This window comes from Gymnogyps californianus, chromosome Z (assembly GCF_018139145.2).
Source record: "Gymnogyps californianus isolate 813 chromosome Z, ASM1813914v2, whole genome shotgun sequence".
Classification (NCBI taxonomy): domain Eukaryota; kingdom Metazoa; phylum Chordata; class Aves; order Accipitriformes; family Cathartidae; genus Gymnogyps; species Gymnogyps californianus.
The window spans coordinates 3101976-3127475 of record NC_059500.1 but is presented as its reverse complement, the minus strand read 5'-3'; the positions used below and the strand labels follow the sequence as shown (position 1 = coordinate 3127475).

Genomic DNA, 25500 nt, shown 5'->3' with positions numbered 1-25500 from the left:
GAGACATGCAGTTGTGCCACATGAAGCCCAAGCGTGTGCCACTCTAACAGGTGCTAATGGAAGGCTAAAGTTCCCTATGGCATTCCAGTAAATTTGTGCCTGTCATCAATTAGTCAAGATCACTCCATTTAAAGAATTACTTAACAACAACTCAATTAAAAATATATGCTGTTTAACTCCCCAAATATTTCCTAATCCTTCTTCCAGTTCTTCTTCCATAAGTTAGCTTATAAATTAGTAACAAATACATTACGAAATGATGAAGTAATAAATACATTCAATAAATATTTTACATTTTTTATGGCATATGGTATGACACATTCTAGCTTTCGAAAGTTTTTACTTAGTCCGCTGTACTGACTTTGTTAGCTAAGAGCTGAATCCTGCTTTTCTAGAATTGAAGTAGGATTTCCAAAAATCCAGAGCTGAAACAAAAAGCTATGTTTACTAACAAAAAAGTTGTCTTCAATGATCATAAATTTTTTTGTAATGCTATTGTCTTGTAAAGAACTACTTTTTTTTGCAGATTTACTGCTTCACGATTGCGTGTAATAGGTACAAATAACATATTTCCAATGATTTCTGGAATCTTAGTAATCAGATGTCTATTCCTAAACATGTTATGTTTGTATTGTAGGTACAAAATCAAAGATGAGGCGCTACGTCATATTGTAGTTTAATATTGCTACCTTATTTTCAACAAACAAGCATTAAGAATGTAGAATTGACTAGGCTAATTCTTTGACATATGAACACTAAAATTCAATAGCCTGTATTTCCAGATTGACAGATTTCTCTGTATCTCGAACCTCACAAAAGTTTATCAGATAGTATCTCTAAGCTTTGGGATTTTCGATAAATTCAGTTAAGCATTCAAGTCTACTGAGATTTGCTTGTAAAAACGTGCATAAACATGTTAGTGTTTAAACACTAAGGCTGTATATAAAATGTTTTTCAGAATTTTACCTGAGTTCAGGACTCGAATACAGTCAGGTTAATTAATTGCAGTTTCAAAACTGCATACTTAGACTTCTGTGCAGTTTTTCCACAGGTGAGTAGGTGTGTACATGCCTTTTTGTAAGGCAAAAAGAAAATGAAAGAGCAAATTCTTCACAAGATGTACATCTATGTAAATCCATAATCTGGAATATGGAGCTCTTGGAGAGTTTACTGTCATGTATTATGGCAAATTTATAGCCACAAAACATGTAGTGTATCAATAGCTACTTTATTGCAGTAAATTCCATGTGAAAACCTGAGATTTCATTATCGTACATGACAGAGTGGTGCCTGTTGCAATATTATTATTAGGATATACTTCATTGTACTTACTGCACATTTCAGGAAGCATGCTTGTGGTGTTAGTACAAGTAATCCATTGTGCATACAAAATAATATATACATTTTTTAAAGCTGAAAGTAATTAGTAGGTCTTATAATGATATGAAAATCATCCCTCATTTACAGGTACCTGAATTTGAAACATATTTTTTTGTTGAGCTGTATGCTGTAAGCACGGGAGCTGCATTGAACAGCAGCGCCAGATTTGCTTTTATAACAGTCCTTGAAAGTGATGCTCCTCATGGTTTAGTATATTTTGCTGTGGGATCTCGTTTTGCTGTAGCTCATAAGAAGACAACTTTAATCAGTCTGCAAGTGCTTAGAGAGTCTAGTACATCAGTAACCACAATGGTTAGCTACAGCATGCAGGTAAGACTTTTATTGTTATTTTTATTATTTACCTTATTTTTATTATTATTTTTATCATTAAATCGTTGTTCATTCTCTAAAGTAAATGTGACAGTAATTAGCATTTTTTCAGGAAACAGTCAAAGATTTGCTGGGCCTGTGTGCTCTAGCTTCTTTGGTCTTCCATTGGTAAAAAGATCTTGTTCTCATTGCATTGTCAAGAGTGATTTTGTTCATAGTATGTTCCAGTAGCCTTAAAGACTATGGTCAGTCAGGCTTTAAATAAATTTCTTTCTTTATTCTAAGGTTCTTATGAGACTCCAGTTTTGGAGGCTTCTTTCTCTGAAATTAAGATTTTATCATGGTGGGTATGACTACAAGATTCAGATACCAGCACACTTACTGTATTAGGTCACAAATTTATTAATACACAGAGCACACTTAGGAAAAGAGAGAGGGAACTTTCATCAAATTTTATTCCATGTTCTTGAAGTACTAAACTTGAAAATGGTTCTTCCGATTGAAAATCTCCTGTGTTAAAGTCAATTTTGTCATCCCCATTCATTTTTGTTATGTTTACAGCTGTGACACCAGACTCTTCTAACTGTTGATCCTTTTATCTCTAAATGAGTACCTCATTATTATTGACAGATGATGAAGATTCTCCTTTAGCAGAAGTAACACAGCTGCAAAAACATGATTCCTTCCACTTCCTTATAGTTATGAATCCAACATCAGGGTACAGGCTGCAAAAGGAATTCCTCCAACTTTGCCATGGCATTGGAATACTGCTTAGCCTGATCTACTTTGAATATGCGGGATTTTATGCCTAAAGGCATTATTTTGGGGGAGGGTTATTATAACAAAGCATTGTGTGACCAGTGTACTCACCCTTTATAGTAAAAGGTTTTGCATTCTGCTGTTATATTGCATGCATATCTATTGTAACTGCATAGGTTTACATGGTGTTTCCATGCATTTATTATACAGTAGCTGGCCAGTGCTTTAGTTAGATTGTGTGGTAAGAAATTTTCACATTCTTTCCAGCCAAGAGTTCATTATAATGTAGCTGTTAAATGGAGAAGAAATTGCTACTGTCCAGTGTATATTTAGGCTAAAATATAGGGGGCAATTCCTTATCCATTTGTATTTTTTATATAACAACCTTTCTTTGGACATTTTTAGGTTTTGAGGGTGCATGGCCAAGTCCCAAAGTATTGGTACTATTGGTACCTGTAAAATAAGAGGTCACGGCAGACAGGAAGCGTGAGGCGCTAACTGGAAACAGATGTTTATCTCATTCCTACAAAGGTTTCTTAAACATTGTTCTTGTCACTAGTGCTTTTATTACCACTTATTTGCCTGTTTCCTAATTCTCAATTGGAAGGGATAAACAAAAGGAAACTTCTCAAATTTGCAGAATTTGCACAGATAATGTGATCATGTTCTAGAGCAATTTTGAACAGATACACACTGCACTGATTTACTAAGTTCTCCGGTGAACTAAAAAATCTATGATTTATTCCATAAATAAACTCTACTAATTAAAGCTAAAAGTTTTCAAAAGAGGTCTAGTATTTCACAAATAAAAATCCTTGTTTTTTACAGTAGGAGACCTTTACTTAAGAGTCAGTATACAATCTGTATTTATTAAATGAATAGATACTATTGAAAAACTATACATTTGAATAGTAGTCCAGAATGTTAGTTTCCACTTAAGGAAAGTTTATTATATTACCAGATATAATATCAAGGTTATGGCAACTGACAAAAAGAGCAAGAATGTGAAGAATGAAACAGTATCTGCAAACCTCATGGAAGGTAAAAATAGTGCTACTTCACAGGGAAATGAGGCCATATAGCATTCCTAGATAAGTTCATCTGTCTGCCTTGCCTGTGTATTCTCTAGTGTTTGCTTTGCCTTTGGACCTAAATGGATTATTCTTCTTTTAAGTATTTATACTGGGACTGAAAATATCATGAATTGGTATTAGTTTGGGCACAGATTTTGAAAACCTTTGCTTTGCTTTCGTTTAGTTTTTATGTATCTGTAATGCCTGTCTGTAGCCTGAACTGAGGGACTTCATGCTGCAGACATAAACTTACATCAACCCCTCCGGAATTCACCTTACGGATGTGCTAACATTTCTGTAGTATCTATTCATCCAGAAAAGCTTTGTGATTTTCGTTCTGGAAAAGAAAGAGAGGGATTCTGTTTACTGTTGACAATATATATAATTCTTCCCCTAGGTTGTCACTGACCACAAGTGACAGATTGCTATTTCTGGGAGATATTTCATTTAATGTAATTGTTATATCATTCTTCACTGCATTTTGAAAGAGGACTTCTTTTTTACACATTTAAATTTTACCCATTTAAAATATGTGTGTTCTACAGCAGCTGGTTTTGAACAATTGTATCTATCATAATGTTACCTAAAACTCTTTTGGTTTGTTTTAAGGAGCTACAAAAACCTGAACCTGTTGGTCGGACCTTCATATCTCCAGCTGTGGCAGGACAAGATTTTGCCAGATCTGAAGGCTTATTGACTTTTGAACCTGGACAGAGAAATACGTTTCTGGATGTGACCCTGACTCCAAAGACAGCATCTTTAAACCCATTTCCTAAACGTTTCCAGGTTGTACTTTCTAACCCCACAGGTGGTGCCAGAGTAGGTGACGTGTATGGTATTGCTAACGTCACCATTGTCTCAGATTTGGACTCCTTGCCAGTTTGGGGGCTGATTGATCAACTGCATCAGCCTCTTGATGACACCATTTTACACAGAGTCCTCCAGAATCTGAACGTCAAAGTAGCTACAGAAACAACAGAAGAGCAGCTTACTGCTGTGATGCACATAATAGATAAGGTAAACCTTTCCTGCTCTTTCCTGAACGACCAATGACTTTAATAAGAGTATAGTAACATGTAGGCCTGTGATAAGATCAAGGTTAGCACCCACAGCAGTGACTCAGGGGCACAGACTGCAAAGGTAAAAATAGAAATTGTGAAGTCCCACAATCAAGGAAGAAGTTTGTCTGCCACTGGTTAGGATGGTGGCAGGAAATAAAAAAACCAAATAGGTTGAAAAGAGCAACCAGTATTAATGTTGCATACATACCTATAGCTCAAGATTTTCTGCTGTGCAAAATTTTCTCTTTGGTGCCATACTTTCATAGAGCTTATTACGGTTTCTTGATTCTCAGACCACATCTTTGGTGGTTTTAGACCTGGCACAAGACAGTGAGGCCAGAGGTTTGCTCATATCTTCACAGGTGACTGCAGTCAACACACAAGCAAATCCTGCTGGGGCCAGCTGGAGTCTGCTGTGCTCTTAACCAGGCATGCAGCTTGTCTTTTTTCCTGCAGTAGCTTTGGGAATTGGGTTGGCAGGGTAGCTGAGCACTTCAGCATTGCACTAAGTTCTGTGAAAACTCTGGGGCTAGTTTTATGGCTTTCTGACTCTTCTGGACTTGTGGAATAATGCACCGGAGCTAGAAGATGTTTAAATACCTAGACACAAAGCAGTATAAAAATATTCATGAACAACAGTTCATTTGTGATTGTTGCCATTTTGACACAGAAAACAGCGAAAATAATGTCAAAAATTCTCAGGACTCAACAGTCTTTGATTTGTGAAAGAATGAAAAATGCTACACGGTTTCTTTAATAATCAAATCCCTATTAGTAAGCATATCTTTATGTAGTTTTGGCATAGACTGCATCTCACGTCTTGGCAGCAGTGATCAGAAGGTGGAAAAAATATTCTGAACTTTCAGAATGAACATTGGGATAAAAATGGAGGTCTTACTAAACCATTCAACATGAGGAAATGTTATAAGCAGACTTCTGTGCATAAAATGTTGTTTGATTTCTTCTCCTCTCATTAGGTTACAGATGTAGGTGAAAAACAGTTACTCACTGATAAAAGTAGAAGTCTTTTCTATGAGATACTGTGTGCTCTGGCCAGCCCGAAACGCGAGGACACACGAGGATATAGCCTGCTTGCTGAGGTGACGGAGAAGTTTGCTTTTTCCCTGTTGACTGGGATAATGTGTGGATCACCAGGACAAAGGTTAGTAAACTTGAATTCATAACATGTTTCGGAAATACATGACAACTTATCAATATAAATGACAAATACCAAAATTTAAATGGCATTTTTAGAAAAGGGACTTGTCTATCATCTAATATGTTACCTATATGAAAATCTGTTGCACTGTCACAATCTCACAAAGCACTATATTGGCACTATGAGCTGGTGTCACAAATAACTGGTACACTGATACGGGGTAGTTGTGGGAGTAGGAGTCAGGAGATCTGGGATGTATTAATTCACCTTTAGCTCAAATATTGCCTGGAAAAGTATTCCTTAATCTTACTAAGAAAATAATATGTAATTGTATGATGGAGAGCTATGTTCTAAGACTTAGATGAGAGTAAGTAACCCAGAATTTCTACTGGCATTTTGTAATTTCTGTGTGCTTGGTTTTGCTCACTTGAACATTATTTAAAATTTTTTAAAAGCTACTCGTAGTTTTTACATGCAGTTTCAAATTTTTGCTAGTTTTGTCTGCAAGTGCATAATACCCTGTGGTCAGGCTAATGGGCAGGGGAAATAGGTGACTACAGAAATAGATGACACACTTTTATGAGACAGATGGTTTTAAGCAGTGGGTTTCTCCCACTGTGACTCTATTAAACAACTAGTAGTTGAATTTAAAAAAAAATACCTTTTTTTCCCTCAGAAAATCACTGTAGTTTAGATTTCTATCTCAAGTTCTTTTGGAGATGTCACTTTTCTTGCCATTTCCTAAGTTGTAGGGGCTATGAGGCCGATCTGAGCCAAAAGACGGTAAATGGCATAAATATCAACACTATCCTGAACAGTGTCCAGAACTTGAAAGTTCAGATTCTTTATTCCAAGTTTTTTTGCATCATCTGTTGGGAAAAAGAGGTAAATCAAGATCATCCATTTTAATGCCTCTCCTTCTTGTAGGCTCATCTCTACATCAAGCTATAAAGATGAGTATTATGATAACCTAGTTTACCATGGAGGGGTTTTGGTTGCAGATCATAGTGAGCAAAACCCAGAGGGGAAATGGAGAAGCTGAAAAAGATAATAATTCAGCCCGTCTTTTTTTCACAGAAACTGAAACTGTCTGTCAATTAAATGTCATAAAGCCTAAAAATGATGGAGGAATAAAGTATTAAACCCTATTGCTTTTCCATTTCAACAGAGGTAAAAATATCCTTGACAGCTGCCCGTACATTGCAATAATGGCTCACAACTGGTTTCCTCAGCAAATCAATGGACACAGATTTGATGGAAAAGATGGGGATTCTATTCAAGTACCTGAACATTTACTGGAGGTCTCTGTTGTATTATCACCTCCTCAAGAAGAGAACTGTGAATCTGTACAGTTCACAGAATACAGCAGTCAGCAGTGGTTCCTTACTGGAGATAAAGAACTTGCCCTGAAGAACAAGGTTTGAAGATAATGAAATTTATTTTTTCAAGAAATTATTTTAATTTAGATATTGCTCAAAACATCTTAAATGTGTTTAAAATAATGTGAACATTTTTGTGTGTGTCTGATTAAAATGAGCACTGAATGTTGAATTTTAATATTAAATTTGTATTTACATTGTATGTGTTGTTTCAGGTTTTTTCTATGAGTTTGAAGGGTAGGAGTTCATACCATTTGAAAGATAACAATGAAGTCATTTATCGGATTTATGCTACAGGAAGTCGGATTGTTCCACAAAAGTCTCTATGTCTCCTCTGGAATCAAGCTGCTGAAAGGTTATTTTATTAATCTGTTTAGTTTTCCAGTTTCTACCATGAACCTGTGTTTTTGCCTAAGATGCGATAACTCCGATTAGATCATTTGCAAGTATAAAATTGATCCATTTCCTATCTGTCTTTTTTCATTAATTTTTCTGGCCTTTATACCAGCACATAAAACTTTCCATACAATAAAATGCATATTCTAGCTCACACATTTCTCAGACTTCTACTCTTGACTTCTTTCACCAAAATACCATTTAGATTATGTAATGGTGCGTTAGGCAACGCTGACAGGCCATAAATCCCAGAATTGCATCACTTCATTAATATTAATGACTTTGTACTCTTTACAATTATTATCGGACAACACTTCAAGTCCATTCTTACAGAAGTAAAGAATTAAACCTGCATCTCTGGTATTGCTTCAAGTCACTGGCTCAGAATGTTCCTAATTTGCTAATATCCACTCTTTTCTTTGAGTCTGTGAAAGACACTGTGTAAAAGTGAACCAAAAAAACCTGTTAAGGGGCAGACTAGGGATTTATCTAGACCAGTATCCTGTCTCCAGTAGTGGCTAAAAGTCAATGCCCAGGGAAGAGTAAGATCAGGACAAGAATAAATAGTAGTTCCCCTAATACTATACTCGCCAGTGACTCTATGAGCTGAATGTGATTTTGTGTATTTCATACCCCAGGTGATCTGTCTACCACAAACTTGTCTAGTCTTCCCTTGCACTGCCCAGAATTTTAGCGCATCTTTTGACAATGATCTCTATAGGGCTATTACTTTTTGACAGAAAAGCCATCTCCTGTTGTTTTTTCTTAAATATTGCTGCTACTAGCTTAAGTTGATGTCTCCTGGTTTTTAGAAGAAATGGTGAACTGCTGATCATTTTCCTTTCTTGTTGCTACTCATACCATTGCAAACCATGGAATAAAGTTTTCTGTGTATGCTCTTCAATGCACCATTCTTTGATCAGCCTGTGTCTTTCCTGTTCACACAGTATTAATGAATTCGGAGAGAATTATGTTCTCTATTCTGCTGAGATCTAGTTGGTTTAGATATGACTTCATTAGACTGACTGGATTATATCAGTCTGTCACTGATATCAACTATTTCTCTTCAGAAAGGAGACACAGCAGAATTTACCTGTATTCTCTCCTTTTATCTAGACACTGTATCACAGAGCAGACATGATTTCCACTAGAAATGGCTTAGGATGTCACCTGCAGTATCCTTTTTCAAAATCAGTTCAGCGATACTGAAAGAAAACAAAACATGAATTTTAGTTTCAAAACAACAAATAGCAGTATAAAATGAAGTGTTCTCTGTAACGGGGTAAGGTATTGTGCAAGTTAAGTGACAAACTATTTAAAAAGTCAGACAGACCTGTAAATCTTGCAGAAGTTTTAAAAACATGGCCACAAAAATTCTCTAGTGGAAAAAAATGTTCATTATCATATATTTACAATTTTTTTTAATCATAAAAGTAAGAAAAAGCTATAAACAATATTTTAATTACACGTAAATGTGCTGTTCTGAGAACTGCACCTGAAAGGTTACACAAAACACCTATGCAATAGTTTAGAAAACTTGCTATTTCAGAGATACAACAACAATTTTCAAGCCTGCTTACCATGTAAGTTACACAAGTCCATTTCCAACTTTGTGAATCTTTTGTTTTGCAGCTGGCTGTCTGATAGCGGGTTCTGCAAAGTGGTTGATGACACGTCAGACTATGTGGAATGCTCTTGTTCTCATATGTCCATTTATGCAGTTTATGCCCAAACAGATAACTTGTCTTCATACAATGAGGCTTTTTTCTCTTCTGGATTCATCTGCATTTCAGGTCAGTTGATTTAAGACAGCTTTCTCATTAATATCAATTGATGACCAGTAAGATTGATTGATTTTTAGAGATTTCAGTAACTGGTGGCAATCTTTTTATTTGGAGGGGTATTGGAGGAATGTTAACTAGCTTCATGGTATTAAAGTTGCCATCTGGTCTGGTATTTGCACAGTGGCAAATTTTGCCACTGAAAAAAAAAGTCCACCAAAGAAATATGTTTCCTTCTGATGCTTTATTGAACCATACAAAAGAGAAATACGTCATTCAATTGGGGGAAGAAATTAAAAAAATCCTAAATTCACCTGTGTCTCTAGCAGCAGTACAGTTGTCCTCTTTTGTCGAATCTTTCAGACACTTTTCTACCTAGCCTGAAAGCTCTTTGACGATTTTCATTGACAGTTTACACTCAGAAGTGATAACTTGAGGGAGGTAGATTCCATATCACGCGTGTAGAGCTCCATTACACTCTGCTGCCTAACATCTTGGGAGAAGCCCGAGAGTTTAAGCGATGAGGATCATGACTCACTTCATTGACAGCTACGACAGCATTTGCAGAAGTCCCAAAATGTCAGACAGGAAGCAGGAGATCTAAGTTTTAAGCTCTGCTTGGCTTCTGACAGAGACAGAAATTACACCTTTCACATTGCAGTCAGTTCACTATTATGTTGCAGGCAATCCCGGATGAAAGTAAATTTTTCTTCTTGTGTTGATAGGCACTGTGCAAGCAGGCACCTAAGAGTAACGGGGTCACTAAGAAAACGTGCTAAAGGGATTCTTAGTCTAATCTTAAGGCACTTAAATGGGGTTCTGGGTCTGCTTCTTGTGAGGTTTATGACGTCTATACTAGATCATCACTGTATGAGTAACAAAAACAATGCAAGCAGCTAAATCCCCTGTTTATCCCCTCCCAGCAAACTGTCCTAACAGACTAAAGCTAGGCTCCTTAATTGTTTTAAAACCTCAGCCATAAAAAAGAATACAAAGAAAGAGAAGAAAACTTTCTGGTTTTCACCTACTTCATACAAATTTATTGTTTTATTTAACAATAATGAAAGAATTTTTTAGCAGATAAAAATAAGCAGATTTTAAAATACAGTTAAGCTTCTAACTTAGATTCTGTTAGTGAAAGTAAAAAAAAAAGACAAACTATAATAAGCAAATGCAATTGCTGGTTTACAGAAAAAAAAGTAAATTCATGAGACACATATGCCATTGAATGCAAAATGCTATAGAAACTGAAGAAAAAAACAATACAAAGTAAGCCAGTATGTTGTAGAAACTGAGGCTAAGAGAAATATTTTGCTGAACTGGAAGTAATAAAGACCTACAAATCCTTGTTCAGCACTAGTCGTTTACTGTAGCTGTGTGTTATAAGATTGTATTTTAAAAATTACAACAGTTTAGCCTGGTTAAAGGTTTGCCTTGAATATAACTGCAATGCCTTTCAGCTTCTTTGGCTGGTTGAAGGTGTTTCATTACATGATTATATATATTTAAATCTAGTGATTAACAAATTGTTGTAGATTTAAGAGCTATGAGGATATTATTTATTTCTCTAAAACATCTCCACCTAGGTGTGAAGAATAAAAAAAAAAGAAAAAAAGAAAAAAATAGCACAGTAGAGTGAAATAGAATATTATTATTTCAGAAGTTTTCTTACATAGATAGTTGTATAAATATCACTAGCTAATTTTTGAAAGGTTTAAAAATAATTCTTTCTACAATGATTTGTTTCATTCGTATCTTACAAATACTTGTAGTTGAGCAACCAGTCTGTCTCAAGAGCGAATAAAAGATCTGCCTTAAGGATCCAAATTCCTGCCCTTCCTGGGGTGTGGAAGTGCACAAACAATTAACTCTACATGAGCTTTAGCAGTGTTTTCCTTAGTAGCTCAGCTTTCCCAGGGTCCTTCTTCCAAGAACTACTTACTGGTAGGTAAGGGGCCCTTCCCATTTCAGTTCTGTTCATGTTCACAATGAATTAGTGAAATGAAAAGTGGTGTTATTCTTTCTGAGTACTGCTATAATAGATTTCTACGCTGAACACAGATGAAATGGGAGACTGGCATTTACAAGGTTATAGCTATCTGCTAAAGCAATGCTACCCAGCTGGAGGCAATCTTTTATTTATTTGTTTCTAAAAGCATTTTTGGATGCAGTAATACGAACACTGAAGAGTTACCTTTGCCTTATATGTAACTATTATGACAATCATCCATATCATGCAGAAATTAAAAAAAAAATGACTTGTTTACATTATGCAATTATTTTAGTTTCCAAGCCTATAAAAAAGTTAAATAGATGTTAGTACTTCAGTAATAAATTCATGAGAGATCCCAGTGTGAACCAAAGTGAACATATTCTCTCTGTAAGGTTTGGGGTTTTTTTTGTTTAATGATGTGCACTTTCAAGAGATCCAGCATTGTTGTTCGTAACATTTATTAGCCTAAGCTTCAAATTTCCTTTTTTTTTTGTTGTTGTTGTTTTTGTTTGTTGTTTTTTTTTCTGTGTAGGTTTCACTTTGGCTATTATCTCCCACCTTTTCTGCACCAGGTGTGCAATGTTTGCAGCTAAACTTCTCACTCACATGATGGTTGCTTGTTTGGGTACTCAGGTAAGAAAAAAGGCTGAAGTCTCTAAGTGTAAATTAAGTACATCTTTATTTTCCTTTTCCTCGCTTCCATGGCCATGTCTGAACAGACCTCCTTTTCTTTTCCACAGTGCAAATGTTTTTGGAAAATGTAAAATTTCAACATATGATACTTATAATTAATCCAGTATTCATATCCTGTGTTGGGAATTCAATTGAAATTATACGTTTTCTGAAAATATTTAGAGAAAACTGATGGATGATGTAGCTACATGAGAAGATAGTCCTGTATGTGGAATAATAAATGTTTTGATGGTGGGGTGTGTAATTGAGACAAAAGAGTTCCATCATTAACATCATTATTTATTAAATAGATTATGTCAGTAATCATAAATTTTGTGGAAAAGGTTTATTTTGAGTAGTAGATGATGAAAGCTCTTTTGCACTCTAGTATTTGTGGGGAGGTATACTTATGAAAAATGCAAATAATAAAAGAGAATAAACTGTAGAAAGTCTTCCTAGTTCTCTCATACTGGTTCAAATAGTAGGTAATAGAATGTCAGCAAACCGAAGGAGCATATAAAAGGACAACATGTCTCTCTGTCCTATGAAACATAACTTCCTCAGCTTTGGTACATCTGGCGAAATGGAAAGCTATGAATAACCTCAAGTATCTTAAAATTACTTTATGGAAAGATTCCTTAAGGAGATTTTATGTGTATTTTTAATGCTATAAAGATGATGTAAATACAAATTTAAATATCTGTTGAAGGCAGGGATGCTGGGAGACTTTAGGCATATTAGCAGGCAGGTGCTTAGAGGAATGTGTCATATCAGGGAAATGCTCTGTAGATAATTGAAACAGCTTTGGGTTACCTGTAAAAGTTTAGCAACTGGCATATCTCTCAGACAAGGTTTTGTGTACTGCCATGGTTAGTATATCATTTTATTCGTGTTACCTCATGATGTAGTTCTTTGTTGTACAATGGAGTGCATTGATAATGTTCATCACACAACTGGACTTAAAACAGAAGGAGGAGGAAAGGTCCTCACAGCACTTCTAGAGGTCACTGGATACCAGCAGGTTTCTTGCATCTTAGGGTGTGAAAGTATTTTGACATCTCAGTTCTTGATTTTTGAAATACATACTTAATGTTTTTTAATAATTCTGTGTAGTTACATGGAAAGCAAGTTTGTTCCAGGGACCTGTAATGTGCCTGGTTACTAGCGTACAAACGTGCAGACTTAATCTGGGACACGTAGCTCATAATACAGGTAAGGACTTGCATATGGTAATGTGTCAAGATTATACAAAACAAGACTACTGAGAGCTTTGCAGCGCATTTTACAGTCTAATGATAGATTTTGCAAAAGATTCTCCTACTTTTCCTTTGCAGTGGATGTTGAATTGTCTGTATTCCCAGAATTGTTTGATATTTTGCATATAATGGAACTATCCTTATCCATGTTGCGTTCTTTCTATCTCCAATACTTTTCCATTTCTTTGGCAATATGTTGCATTTCCAGTACAGAGAAGCTTGTTTCTTTTTACAGTGAGTTTCTTTTTCACAGAAGTCTTTTGGTTTTTTTTCTGTAAGGACTCCTTACCACGTCTTTCAGACCCATTAAAACATCTTAATTTACACACAGAATCACACAGAATGATTAAGATAGGAAGGGACCTCCGGAGGTCATCTTGTCGAGCCCCCCCTGCTCAAGCAGGGACACCTAGAGCTGGTTGCCCAGGACCATGTCCAGATGGCTTTTGAATATTCCCTGACATGGAGACTCCACAAACTCCCTGGGCAACCTGTTCCAGTGCTTGGTCACCCTCACAGTAAAAAAGTGTTTCCTGGTGTTCAGAGGGAAGCTCCTATGCTTCAGTTAGTGCCTGTTGCCTCTGGTCCTATCACTGGGAACCACTGAACAGAGCCTGGCTCTGTCCTCTATGCATCCTCCCTACATGTATTTATATATTTTGATAAAATCCCCCTGAGCTTTCTCTTCTCTAGGCTGGACAGTCCCAGCTCTCTCAGCTTTTCCTTATAGGAGAGATGCCTCATCCCTTACTTATCTTGGTGGCCCTTCATTGGACTCTCTCCAGTATGTCCCTGTCTCTCCGGTACTGGGGAGCCCAGAACTGGACACAATACTCCAGGTGTGGCCTCACCAGTGCTGAGCAGAGAGGAGGGATGACCTTCCTCGACCTCCTGGCAATGCTTTGCCTAATGCAGCCCAGGATACCATCGGCCTTCTTTTCCACAAGGGCACATTGCTGGTTCATGTTCAATTTGGTGTCCACAAGCACGCCCAGGGCCTTTTCTGCCAAGCTGTTTTTCAGCTGGGTGGCCTCCAGCATATATTGGTGCATTCATTCAAGTAAAGTTAGTTTTGCTATTTTGACACTGATTGCATAGTTAAAATCATGGACTCATGGAATCGTTTAGGTTGGAAAAGACCCTTAAGATCATTGAATCCAACCGTTAACCTAACACTGCCAAGTCCACCACTAAGCCATGTCCCTAAGCGCCATGTCTACATGTCTTCTAAATACCTCCAGGGATGGTGACTCAACATTTCTCTTAAGTCTGTTGCATACGTTTAGACATATTGAGTAATTTTGGTTGGAAACCACCTCTGAAAACTTCCTGGTTTAAACCCCTGCTCAAAGCAAGCCCAACTTAGGACAGGTTGCTCAGGACCCTGTCCAGTTGAATTCTGAGCATCTTCAGCAATGGAGATCCCACAAGCTCTCTGGGCAACCTGGTCCAGTGTTTGACTACCCATTGTGAAAAGTGTCTCCCAATATCTAGTTTAAATTTAATTTGTTGCAACTTACATCCATTGTCTCTCACGCTATCAGTATGCGTCTGCAAGAAGAATTTGGTTGCCTCATTTCTAGGTATTTCTATGAGGTAATTTATAACAGTTATAGATTTCCCCCTTCCACACTCTTAAGTCTAAAGAACCCCAGCTCTTCTGTATATTTTGTGTTCTGAATATCTTGTTGGACCCTGACTGAACTTGCTCCAGTGTGTCAGTCTCCTTCCTGTAGTGGAGATCCCAACTGTATCCAGATGTGGTCATACAAGTGCTGGAATAGAAGGGAAGAATCACCTCCCTTTACCTTTTGCTAGTGTAAGTCAAACAGCAATACTAGGCTCCTTTGCAACAATGCATACTGCTGACTCATGGTCAACTTGCCATCCCCCGGAACCCCAGGTCTTCTGCAGGTCTGCTGCCTTGCCATTTGGCCCCAGCCTGTGCTGTTACATGGCATTACTGTCACCAGCTGTATGACTTTGCCTTTGCCTTTGTTGAGCTTTGTCAGAATTCAGCCCATTTTTCCAGCCTGTTGAGTTTCCTTTAAACAGCAGCCTTACAAATCACCTGCACCCAGATTTTTGGGTCCTCGTCAAACTTTCTTTGTGGCCCTCTGTCCCATCATCTATGCCGAGATGCTTTAAGTAGTATCTAGCCACTGTATGCTGACTCCTGAGGAGTGCCGCTAGTAACCAGGCTCCAGCTGGACTTCATACTGTTGATCACAACCCTTCGAGCCTCATGGTGCAGGCAATTTTCCACTCTGTAATCCATCTAACCACAGCATGTCTCAGCATTTTAATGATAATACTGCAAATACCACAGAAACCATGTCAAAGGCCTTGCTAAAGTTAAGGAAAACAACATTTGCTGCACTTGCCTAAGCCGGTCATCTCCTTACGGAAGGAGATTGGGTTAGCCAGGCATGATTTTCCGTTCATAAATTTATGATCGCTGTTCCCAGCCGCCCTCCTGTCCTTGCCTTAGGTACAGCTTCCAGCAGGATTTACACTATAACTGCCCTGGGGACGGCGGTTAGGCTCGTTGGTGTATAGTACAGTGGTCTTTTTTCCAGGAATTTAATGATTCCTCTCCATGCCTAGAAGTCAATCAGAAGGAAGGACAAATAAAAATAAACTGATGCCTCACCTGTACAAGAAGCATCTTTAGAAACGTGGTATTAAAGGGTCATTTTCATAACCATCTGTACCTTAGGTGAAGAGTTGAGGCCTAACTGCATGTTCAAAGTTGTCAAAACCCTAAAATATGTCATATGTTAAATAATATCCCAAATCAGAATTTGTTGCACTTTGAGGGATCATTTCTGTGACCCGCCTTGGTTCTCAGTTTTCGTTCTGTTGTTTTGTAAGATATCTTTATCATTCTTAGAGTTACTTAGCTGCAGTAGTAGTTAGTGAACTTATTTATTTCTGAAGATATGCTGAACATGATTTCCCTGATTTACTGATAGAATTTTAATTCCAGGTCTTAACAAGCTGCTAAACTCGTGTTCCTCCATTCTCAGGCCCGTGCTGCAGCTGCTTTGCTGTAAAATGAATGTCACGCTGTCACACACACACTTGCCAAAGAATGTATAGTCAAAGCGGGTACAGCTATGGGAAACATGTCACTTGAACAGCATATTCAATTGAAATTCAGTTTTCATGAAAGTAGTCTAAGTCAACTTATCTCCAAAATACGTCTGGAAGAACCTAAACAAAGGCATTTTTAAAGCGTGACCTAAATGGGAGCTAAAATAACAAGTTGCTGCATTTTCTGTTAAATGCGGCTTTATTTAAATGTTATAAACGTATCACTTCTAAATTTTCATATACTGATGTGCAAGCATATTGTCAGTAGTATGCCTAGCCGTTCTCATCTGCTGACAATTCCAGGTTTCAAACAGTACCTCTATTGTAATCTCATAGGTTTCTTCTCAAGGTTGGGCAGGAGCATGGGCACGGGCTGGAGACCAGCTCAGGCAGAGACTGATGGCCCAGGGCTGAGTTTGGATAGAGCTGCTGGGCCTTGGAGCAGAGGGTGTAGGTGGAGACTCCCGTCGGGACTGGTCAGGACCATTAAAATATAGTAGTGCCCTTAATGCCCTGACATAAAGGCAGCTTCTCTCATTTTTATGTTGATCTCTAGTAAGCATTTTAAGCATGGGTTTGAATGCCTTTGTTTTTCAGTCTTTCTTCTCATAAGTAGAAAAAAATTTGAGAATTAGTAAAACTATATATAAAGGAAAACTATCTGAAAGGCATGTACTTCATGGGTGGAGAAAAGTGGGAATCGTTAATGCAGGAAAAGATGACATAAGGTAACAGATTAAGATAGAAAGGATTTTCTACTAAGGTGTAAGAGCATAAAAATGCCATTATTGCCTTTCCTTCTTCATGTATAAAAGTAATACTGAGAAGTCAGATATCTCTGGCTACTGGAATACTGTGCTCGGTTCTAGCTGCTGAAGGACTTAGAAAGTGAGAAAGTTAACTTTAGCGTGGGTCCACAGGCTTTTCTGTCTGCTAGCTGTTTTTTGTTTAAATACACTGCACTGAAGCTTTTATATGAAATACTTATCTGTGCAGAATAATTCTTGACAAGTTCCATGTGGTGTGTAAGTATAGTAATTTAGTTTAATTATAGAGATACTATTTAGAATGGTTCTCAGTCCTTTTGTTATTAATCCCGAACCCCTAAAATCCATGGCTCTCCTGATCTCTTTTCCTTTTGCCATGCAATTATTCTGCAAGTTCAGAACAAAACTTTTGAAAGAGGATTTTAGCAGGGTAACTGCTTAGCCAGTTAGCTAGCTTGGAGAGGAACTAAAGACAGCTTGGCAGCAGCTGTTGAGGAAAAGAAAGTGGCTTTAAGGCAGAGTGAAAAGAGAAGGGGTATGTTTGACAAGAGTGAACTGAACTCCTGTGCTAGCTGTTCTGAACAGCTGAAGGACAATCTTTATACAGTTACTTGTGTTGTGATATGTTGGCACGTGTTCTGCCTAGAGAGAACTAGCCTGATTAGGAAGCCTAAGTTTAACAGAAGACTCTAAATAGAAGAAGTTTGTACAGCTATACTCACCTACAAGTATTTGAACAGTATACATCCGATTAGATATTTACAATACAATTACAAGTTTTGCGGTTTTGCTAACCAATGACTCTGTATAAGAGAAGTTATTTAAGACAGTTTTAACTGAGAAATTATGATATGAAAATCAGCACTTAATAATTCCTAGTTTAAATATAAGGAAAATGTTAGTACTTTGCATTTTTATCTGCTAATATTTACGCAGTAGTAGACACTGGATTTGTACCTATTAGATCTCAAACCACTCTAGAGAATGAAGGAAGCTGGTGTTTCTGTGTGCAGTTATATTTTTACCAGAAAAAAAAAAACCTAAGAAGCTTTTCAGCCCCCTGTTTTATGCATACATGAATAATTAGTTTTCCTCTCATATCTACACTGGATGTTTATTAGGCTTGTAGTAATTTTTTTTTAATTGCTACTGGTGCACTAATTACTATTATCTGTAGGTGGCAGTCAAACATTTTCAGCACGTTGCTCAGAAATTTGCTCTTGCAAGGCTGTGCCTGCTTTGTGGTTGCTTACAATAATTCGTTACTCTGTCGGTGATGGGGAATGGTGATTCACAATATTCGACCTTCATTTCATTCTCGGTGTGTCTAGAGCTTCCAGCATTAATGGAGCATTTGTAAAGCATTCAAGAATGGATGTTTCACCAAGTGTTTGGTGAAACTCATTGGAAAGACATAAAAGCCTAGATATTTCTAAAACGTTTTTTCTTCCTTTCCATTCTGATATTTACTCAAAGAATCATGATGTCTCCAACAAACATTATTTCTTGAATTATTAGTTAGTCATAGTTTTTTGTTTGTTTGTTTAACCAGCATGTAATAAGTTCATGCAACGATACCTTAAATGCACAAGGGAAAAAATTACTGGGCTGAGATTTTCAGTTTTGGAGTAAATTTAGGTGAAGATTTGTGTATTTGAAAAATTAAAGTATAATGAGAACATACTTCACAGTGTCTCAATACAGTCATACTAATCAGTAAAATTCTCCTTTTGAAAAAACTATAAACCAAGATTACAATCTTAATAGGAACCATTGCTTATGGCTCTCGTGCTTTGCCTGGGAATTCCCAGGCAGAAATACATGAATAAGCACTTTGTAAGTGGCTTGTGCATGTATACTCAGCTTGATGCTTCTTGTCCACATTAAATTTTAGTGTGGATGCATAGGCTGTTTCTACAGCTCATGCTGAGTATTGCAAATGACATGAACATGTGCTAAGTTCTCCATTTAGATTTTTTGTGTGTGCACTGCTGAACTGCTCTGTATATGTGCACTAGCTATTTCTCTGGAATATTTGAACATTCCCAATCTGTTTACAGCAATAGTTGTATACAAATGGCCTGCTATCCTTCTGGCCAGTAATGCAAAATTAAAGTCTAACAGTCAAATAGAAAAAAAGGCATATGGGGAACTGTGTCATCCTATTTTTGTCAAGCTATAAGTGTATATTTTCTAGCTTAACCAGTCCTCAAGCTACAGTATCACTTAGCATCATCATCCGTCACTGTAATATCTGTAATAATTACCAAGCTGGCAAGCCAAATTCATCCTACCATTGACTTTGATAGAAATACATGATGAAGAATTATACTTACTGTGTTTAACTGTTTGAAAGCTGTGCGTTATTCAACCTGAGCAATAATACAAACATACATGTCAGTTATGTTTTTTAAGAAGAAATCGTGCAAACAATCCTAGTTTAAAAAATTGTTAAACATGTATTTGAAAATTATAAACTGCAGCCTTGGTAGAATTGTTGTTTTATTATTTGGACTTACTCAGCTTTGGAGGAAGATAGAAAACACAATTCTGCCAGAACTAAGATAAATTTAAAAGATATGATGAAATCTCCAAGAGGTAATGAAGGAGCAGGATATGGATGAATCATCATAGGGCCTGTAGCTTCTGCCATTGTATAAAAGTGAAGCTTCTACATTAACTGTGAAATGTTGCTTCTGCTGTATTGTTGTTCATCTTAACCCTTCTCTTCCAAACTAGGGGAATTCTCACTTTCCCCCATACATAATCAAAACCCAAAAGAAATTGTCGTATATACCTGGATAGGAGGAGTTTGCAAAGCATATTCCAGAATGAGGTGGGTAGAGTGATCCTCTGTACCATCCACCACAGGGGCAGCTCGTGCCGGTGAGTGGTTGAGTGCCTGCCTCTCTCCTGGCAGTAGAGAGAAGCCTTCATGTCAGTTCAGTCCTCCCTTATGGTAAGTGTGCGCTTTTTAGTCAGTTGATGGGAAATACTAATTAAAGGGCTGTTTCTGAAGAAGCCTGGTGCAGAGCTTCACTAAACTCCATGTCCATATGAAATATGAAACTCTTAATGGAACAGGAAACAACAAATATTTTTATGCGTTACTATACAGTTAGAGCCCAGTTGCCCAGGGTGAGGGAATTTGCTTTCTAAAACCTAATTGTCTTTGAGGACAACTAGGCCTGAGATTTCCTTGCTCTGATTTCCTTGCTGTAACCTGACAGTAGTAAATAATGCTGAACGTGGTACCATCAGCCCTTCATGAAGCTGAGCAACCCATAAGGTTTGAGAGGGTGCAGAGGAAACGAGAACTGGACCCAGTGATCCACAATTGGTGCCCACTCTAGAAATTCAGCTCCATGTTAATATTTTATCCTGTTACTCTTCGATGTGAAATGTTTCAGTAAGAAGAATGATGAGTAGTAGGTCGTCTTCTTCCACCCTTAATGCCAATGTTCCTATCTTTGGGATAATAATGTCTAAAAATTCTCATTTAGAGAAGGAAAGATTCTACAGGTGTTACTTACAATGCAAAGTGGAAAAGATTTCCACTTCTGTTAGAAGAATATTGTGACTTATTAAAAAAACCTGGACATTCTTTGTATTTTGGATTATTTGATGTCATTAAAGTGATCAGAACCTTTCTCAAATGAGTACTCAGCCATTAACTCCCTAGGTGGGATATCACAATGGCTAGATTTCTTAAGGATGTTTTGCAATCTCTCTGTCCCTGCACAACTTGTGTTAAGACATTTGTGGAATATTCCATTCATCCTGGGATAAGTGAAGTTTCCATAGGATGGGCAGGTTTTCCTGCTAAACCTTCTGATGTCATATTTCCTAATAAAGGAAGACAGCCCTTCTGGTAATCATTTGATCTCGCAGGAATAATTAAGTAAATATTCTTGGAAGTCCTGCTTACGTTACTTCCACAGAGGATGGGGTCACACTCAAGAGTCAGTGTTGGACTTCAGTTCGTACCACATGATTTACTAAGTTGATCAAATATAAGAATGACAATTATGTTTTCCAGCAATTAATTTTCGTTTTGTAGTAGAAGAGTAGTGAAATTAGTTTAAATTGCTGCGTTTCTGTTAAAATCAGAGTTCTGTACAGCATAGCTAGCTAAGACACTTGTGGGGGATGTCAGAAGGGAAAGATGCATTAATAAGAATGTTTATGTGGGTAAGCTGCTTTCACCAGTTCCTTACATGACATTTGTGTGGTCACGGTAAGTAAATGTTAGTTGCTTTACAACAACAGCCACGCTGTTCCAGGGTATCTGATGTATATTCCCTAGTCCTGCTGATAGCATGTTCCAGTATAATACAACATGCAGTGATTTCTTGGAGTCTCACCTGATTTCTTTGTTACCTTTGCAAGAAGAATTAGCACCTAAACCTTTCCTCCCAGTGACTATGTTAGTAGGTTTCATACTGAATTAGTTAATTACCTACTAGCTGATTTCAGTCATTCCCACTAAGTCAGAGCACAGTGTTAAGTTCATGCAGCTTCTTTCAGAAGCAGTTTCAACCTAGTAATAAGTAGAACTATTTGGGGATTAGTTTACATAAAAGACAATTTCATAGTACAGTAATCTAAATTTAATGCTTTTATAGGAGAGCAATACAGTTTTATGATCAGTAAGGTGCTGAGGGCCCATCTCTATTACATTATGTTACTGCTTGTGAGTCTGCAATATCCAAGAAGAATCAGATAGTCAAAGCTGGAGCTAATCAGGGATTTGTAGTAGAAGAAATTATTATTTATCTCAAGATGTCAGTGGCTTTATAAGCTGTATTGATCATATATGTACACACACTTTTAAGTATATATATAAGGTGTCCTCAGGTGATAGATAAGGTGTATGAGTTCCTTTAGAATCTGAGGGTCAAGAAATCCTTATCTCAAGCAGTGGGGCACCCGATCATCAGAATAGGTATTATACATAATATAAGGGTGAGGAAGGACTGTTACCATAAAACAACAAGCAGTTCATTACCCTGATCATTACCCTGAACGTCATGTGAGGAAGTGGGAAGAGTAGCTTACCCACAGGAACCGTATTGCAGCATCTTTCCCTTTTTTCCAGTAGAGGGAGTCATTTTGCCGATGGAGTTCCTTCAGATGTCAAATTGCTGTGGTTCTGAGAGGCTTGATATAAACATGACCGAATCTGCAGATGCTTAAAGCTCAGAAAAAGTAAAAGGCAATGCAGATGCTATAAGAGTGGATCTTTAAGGTCTCAGTCTAGGGAATGTGGAGATACAGAAGCAGCCGAAATACCTCTATCCCATGGAAAGAGGGCAAGAAGTGCTCTAGTAGTCACGGCCAAGTGATGGAGCATGTAAGAAATAAATCCAAAATACTCATATAATTTAAATTTTATGTTACATTTTTTCATCAACCAACACAGGATTTTGGTCTCTCACTGATAACTTATCGCAACGGCAGTTCCCATGTATTTCTACTTTTGCTATTCATAGGGATAATGTTACTTTACCACCCTTGTTCACTTTCTGATGTTGAGTCACCATGTAGTGTTAATGCACAGGCTGTTAGTATCTTCTTATAGATTATCTCCTAGTGTTTGCCGAAACTCAGATATATGAGCAATACTATAACATATGTTAGAATGCTGCTACATTATCTCACACCTCCTGTCCTCATTGCAAACAGTTAAATGTTCTGTTTATCACTTTAAAGTATAAGAGTATGAGATTTCTATCAGCTAGTGCCTTCCAGCTCTTTTTTCATTATACCCTATTTTTTCCCAACATCACAAACAGTTGGGGACCACACACGGAGAAGAATAGACAGCAACATTCCCAAGTTGCCTATTCATTGCTTTTCTCTGTATCTTACTGTGAAGCAGGTTATACTGCTGCCTCTCTCTGCTTCATGCTTTTCATTGTCATTTTTCAAGTCTTACTGCCATTTTCTGCCCCCTTTCTTCCTCTCCCTTTGTTCTGTCCACTCATGCGTGACATTCTGCTTTAATCGAAAGATAGATATCGATTACTTCTCCTAATTAGCAACTCTCCCATTGCTCGTTTCCCCACTAAAGGCTTTCCTCAGCCCCGTCTTGAAGAACCTCAGCAGTTGCTGTTACTCATAAATTCAGGCCCTAGCAACAGCTGTGCAGTGTTAATCTGAAGTTTCCAAAACATTCTTAACTTAGCTTATCTTTTGGAGGAAGAAATCCATAGGCTTTCATGAACAATAGTGCCTCAATGGTTTTCCTTTACAGCTAATTAAAATTATCCTAACCATTGAATGTTTAGCTTCTGTTTTCACTCCACCACTGTCACTTTGTTTGGTTACTTCCATGTGCAGGAATATGTGCAAGAATATTTTAAAAGGGTCTTTTTGTTTCCATTTTTGGCAGTTTTCTCATGACCTACTTCTTCATATCTTCCAGGCAGCTAATGTTCCATACACAGTAGATGTTTAACAAGTCCTTTTCAAGACTTAATTGGATTAATTATTGATATACATGAAACCAGAGCCTGTCCTTGCCAGATTCATACAGCAAGTGTAGTTTTAAGCATATTGGGGTCCTGATTGCATTTGAAAATAACTGAATAACATTTTAATAAATACTAGCTGACTAATGATTACAGTTAATTGTGATTAAATACACTTGTATAATTTTTGATAGTTTAATCAGCAAGCTGTAATAGAATTTTATACACTGGTGGATGTGATTTTGTTCACATGGTGATTTTTTCTGTTGTTGTACAGAAAGCGCCTTTTGAAAACGACATTATATGGATTTATAAGAATCAAACAAATAGGTCATAACACAAAGACCAGACAGACTGTTCATTTTGGTTATTCTTAATATATTTATTATTATATAATAGGTCAGTATTTTGTTCAAATACAAAATTATTTGAAACAAAGACACTAATACAAATGTAGATCTGAATAGACTCTGAAGAATGACCATGAAAACCGTAAGTGCTGGGAATGATGGTGAATGATCAGTGAAATAATTAATGAAGAGTTTGGGCTGTATATTAGCCAGCGGGAGAAACCAGGAGCATATAAAGTGTGTGTTCATGTGCAGAAAAAAAAAAAAACTGATCGTGTTCAGTCATGAAAAAAGGTTTAATAACCATGATGGTTGATTATAGATTATGCCACATTTCCATATTTCCATTTTATTGGAAGTCTTTTTTTGTATTAACGGATTTGGAAATTCAAGCAATCTAAAGGATTGCTTGCATAAGAAGGCCTCATGTAACAAAATTGCAAAGTATATGACCAGATCATGTCACCTACTTCAAAACATTGCACAAAGCAGTTCAAACCCACTGAGATGCTATTTTGATGGGAAGCCAGTCATTGAAGATACATCATATATCAAATTCTGCTCAGTTCTTTCTAAATTAACAGCTAGGCAGTTGGTGGACAACCATTCATTCAAAGAAAATGAAGGAACCAGGAAAGCTGTTTTTGGAATTAGATAGATGAAAGAATAGAAACCAACTTCTAAAACACAAGGCATGTGCATCAGTAGGAATTAATTTGTGTGGCTGGAACATTTGCTGGGGATGATAGAATTTTATGTGTCTCTAGGAGAGAAGAGAGAGGGGAATAAGCAAACATGAGATAATTAACTACTTTGTTTCACTTCGCAGCTGGAATGGGATAGGAGTCTTCCCTTAGTCAATAATTGTGGGTCAGCTGGCAAGAAGTAACTTGGAAAGCACAGGAATTCAAAGTCTTAAGATTGGCTGTCTGTGAGTAAACAAACAGAATTGAATCAAATGAACACTCAGCCATCTCATCATTTACCCAGGGATATGAAATGTCTGCTCCACCCAAAGGATAGCTTTTCTGATGAAAAGTGTTAGCCCCCTCCCAGTATTTATCCCTGGTCCTTGTACAGATTGTGTCCAAAGACATACAGCATTTTATTGTGTCCTGCAACAGTTTTAGACAGGTACTGACAGAGAACTGTGTGTTCCAGCCAGTCCAAGCATAGATCTTTCACCACTGTATAGAAGCAGGTGGCAAACAGGGGACATATAAATGTTTTCACTTTGACAAGGTCAAGTGGATCCTCCTTACGTGTGCTTTTAGGCTGACTGTGCTCTACAGTGTCCACATTCAAAATCCGGAAAACTCAGCCTTGAATGTAAGTTAGGAAATAATTTCTCTTTTTGAGACAAAAAAAAATTCTAAAACCATAACTGAAGCCCTGGTTCATGATAGGTGACTTTTTTTTTTTAATGTGTTCCCACAATGAGAACAAAGTTGGGAAAAGAAGGATCAAGAAGTCATACAATGTAAATGTGTCTTATGAAGATACATCAGTCCTCTAAATCTAACATACACAGGTGTTTTATCTTCCCACCACCTCTTTCATAGGTGTGCATGATTC

The 25500-nt window shown here is 37.2% G+C and overlaps 1 protein-coding gene across 1 annotated transcript in view; it reads left to right on the top strand.

Annotated features, from left to right (window-relative positions):
- Window positions 1–25500, top strand: part of ADGRV1 (adhesion G protein-coupled receptor V1) — a 284217-nt gene that overhangs the window by 111283 nt on the left and 147434 nt on the right. The window contains exons 78-84 of the mRNA XM_050912471.1: window positions 1468–1710; window positions 4152–4559; window positions 5581–5765; window positions 6931–7180; window positions 7357–7496; window positions 9170–9330; window positions 11844–11944. Of these exons, the coding sequence (XP_050768428.1) occupies window positions 1468–1710; window positions 4152–4559; window positions 5581–5765; window positions 6931–7180; window positions 7357–7496; window positions 9170–9330; window positions 11844–11944 (1488 nt within the window). The remainder of the gene's footprint in view (window positions 1–1467; window positions 1711–4151; window positions 4560–5580; window positions 5766–6930; window positions 7181–7356; window positions 7497–9169; window positions 9331–11843; window positions 11945–25500) is intronic.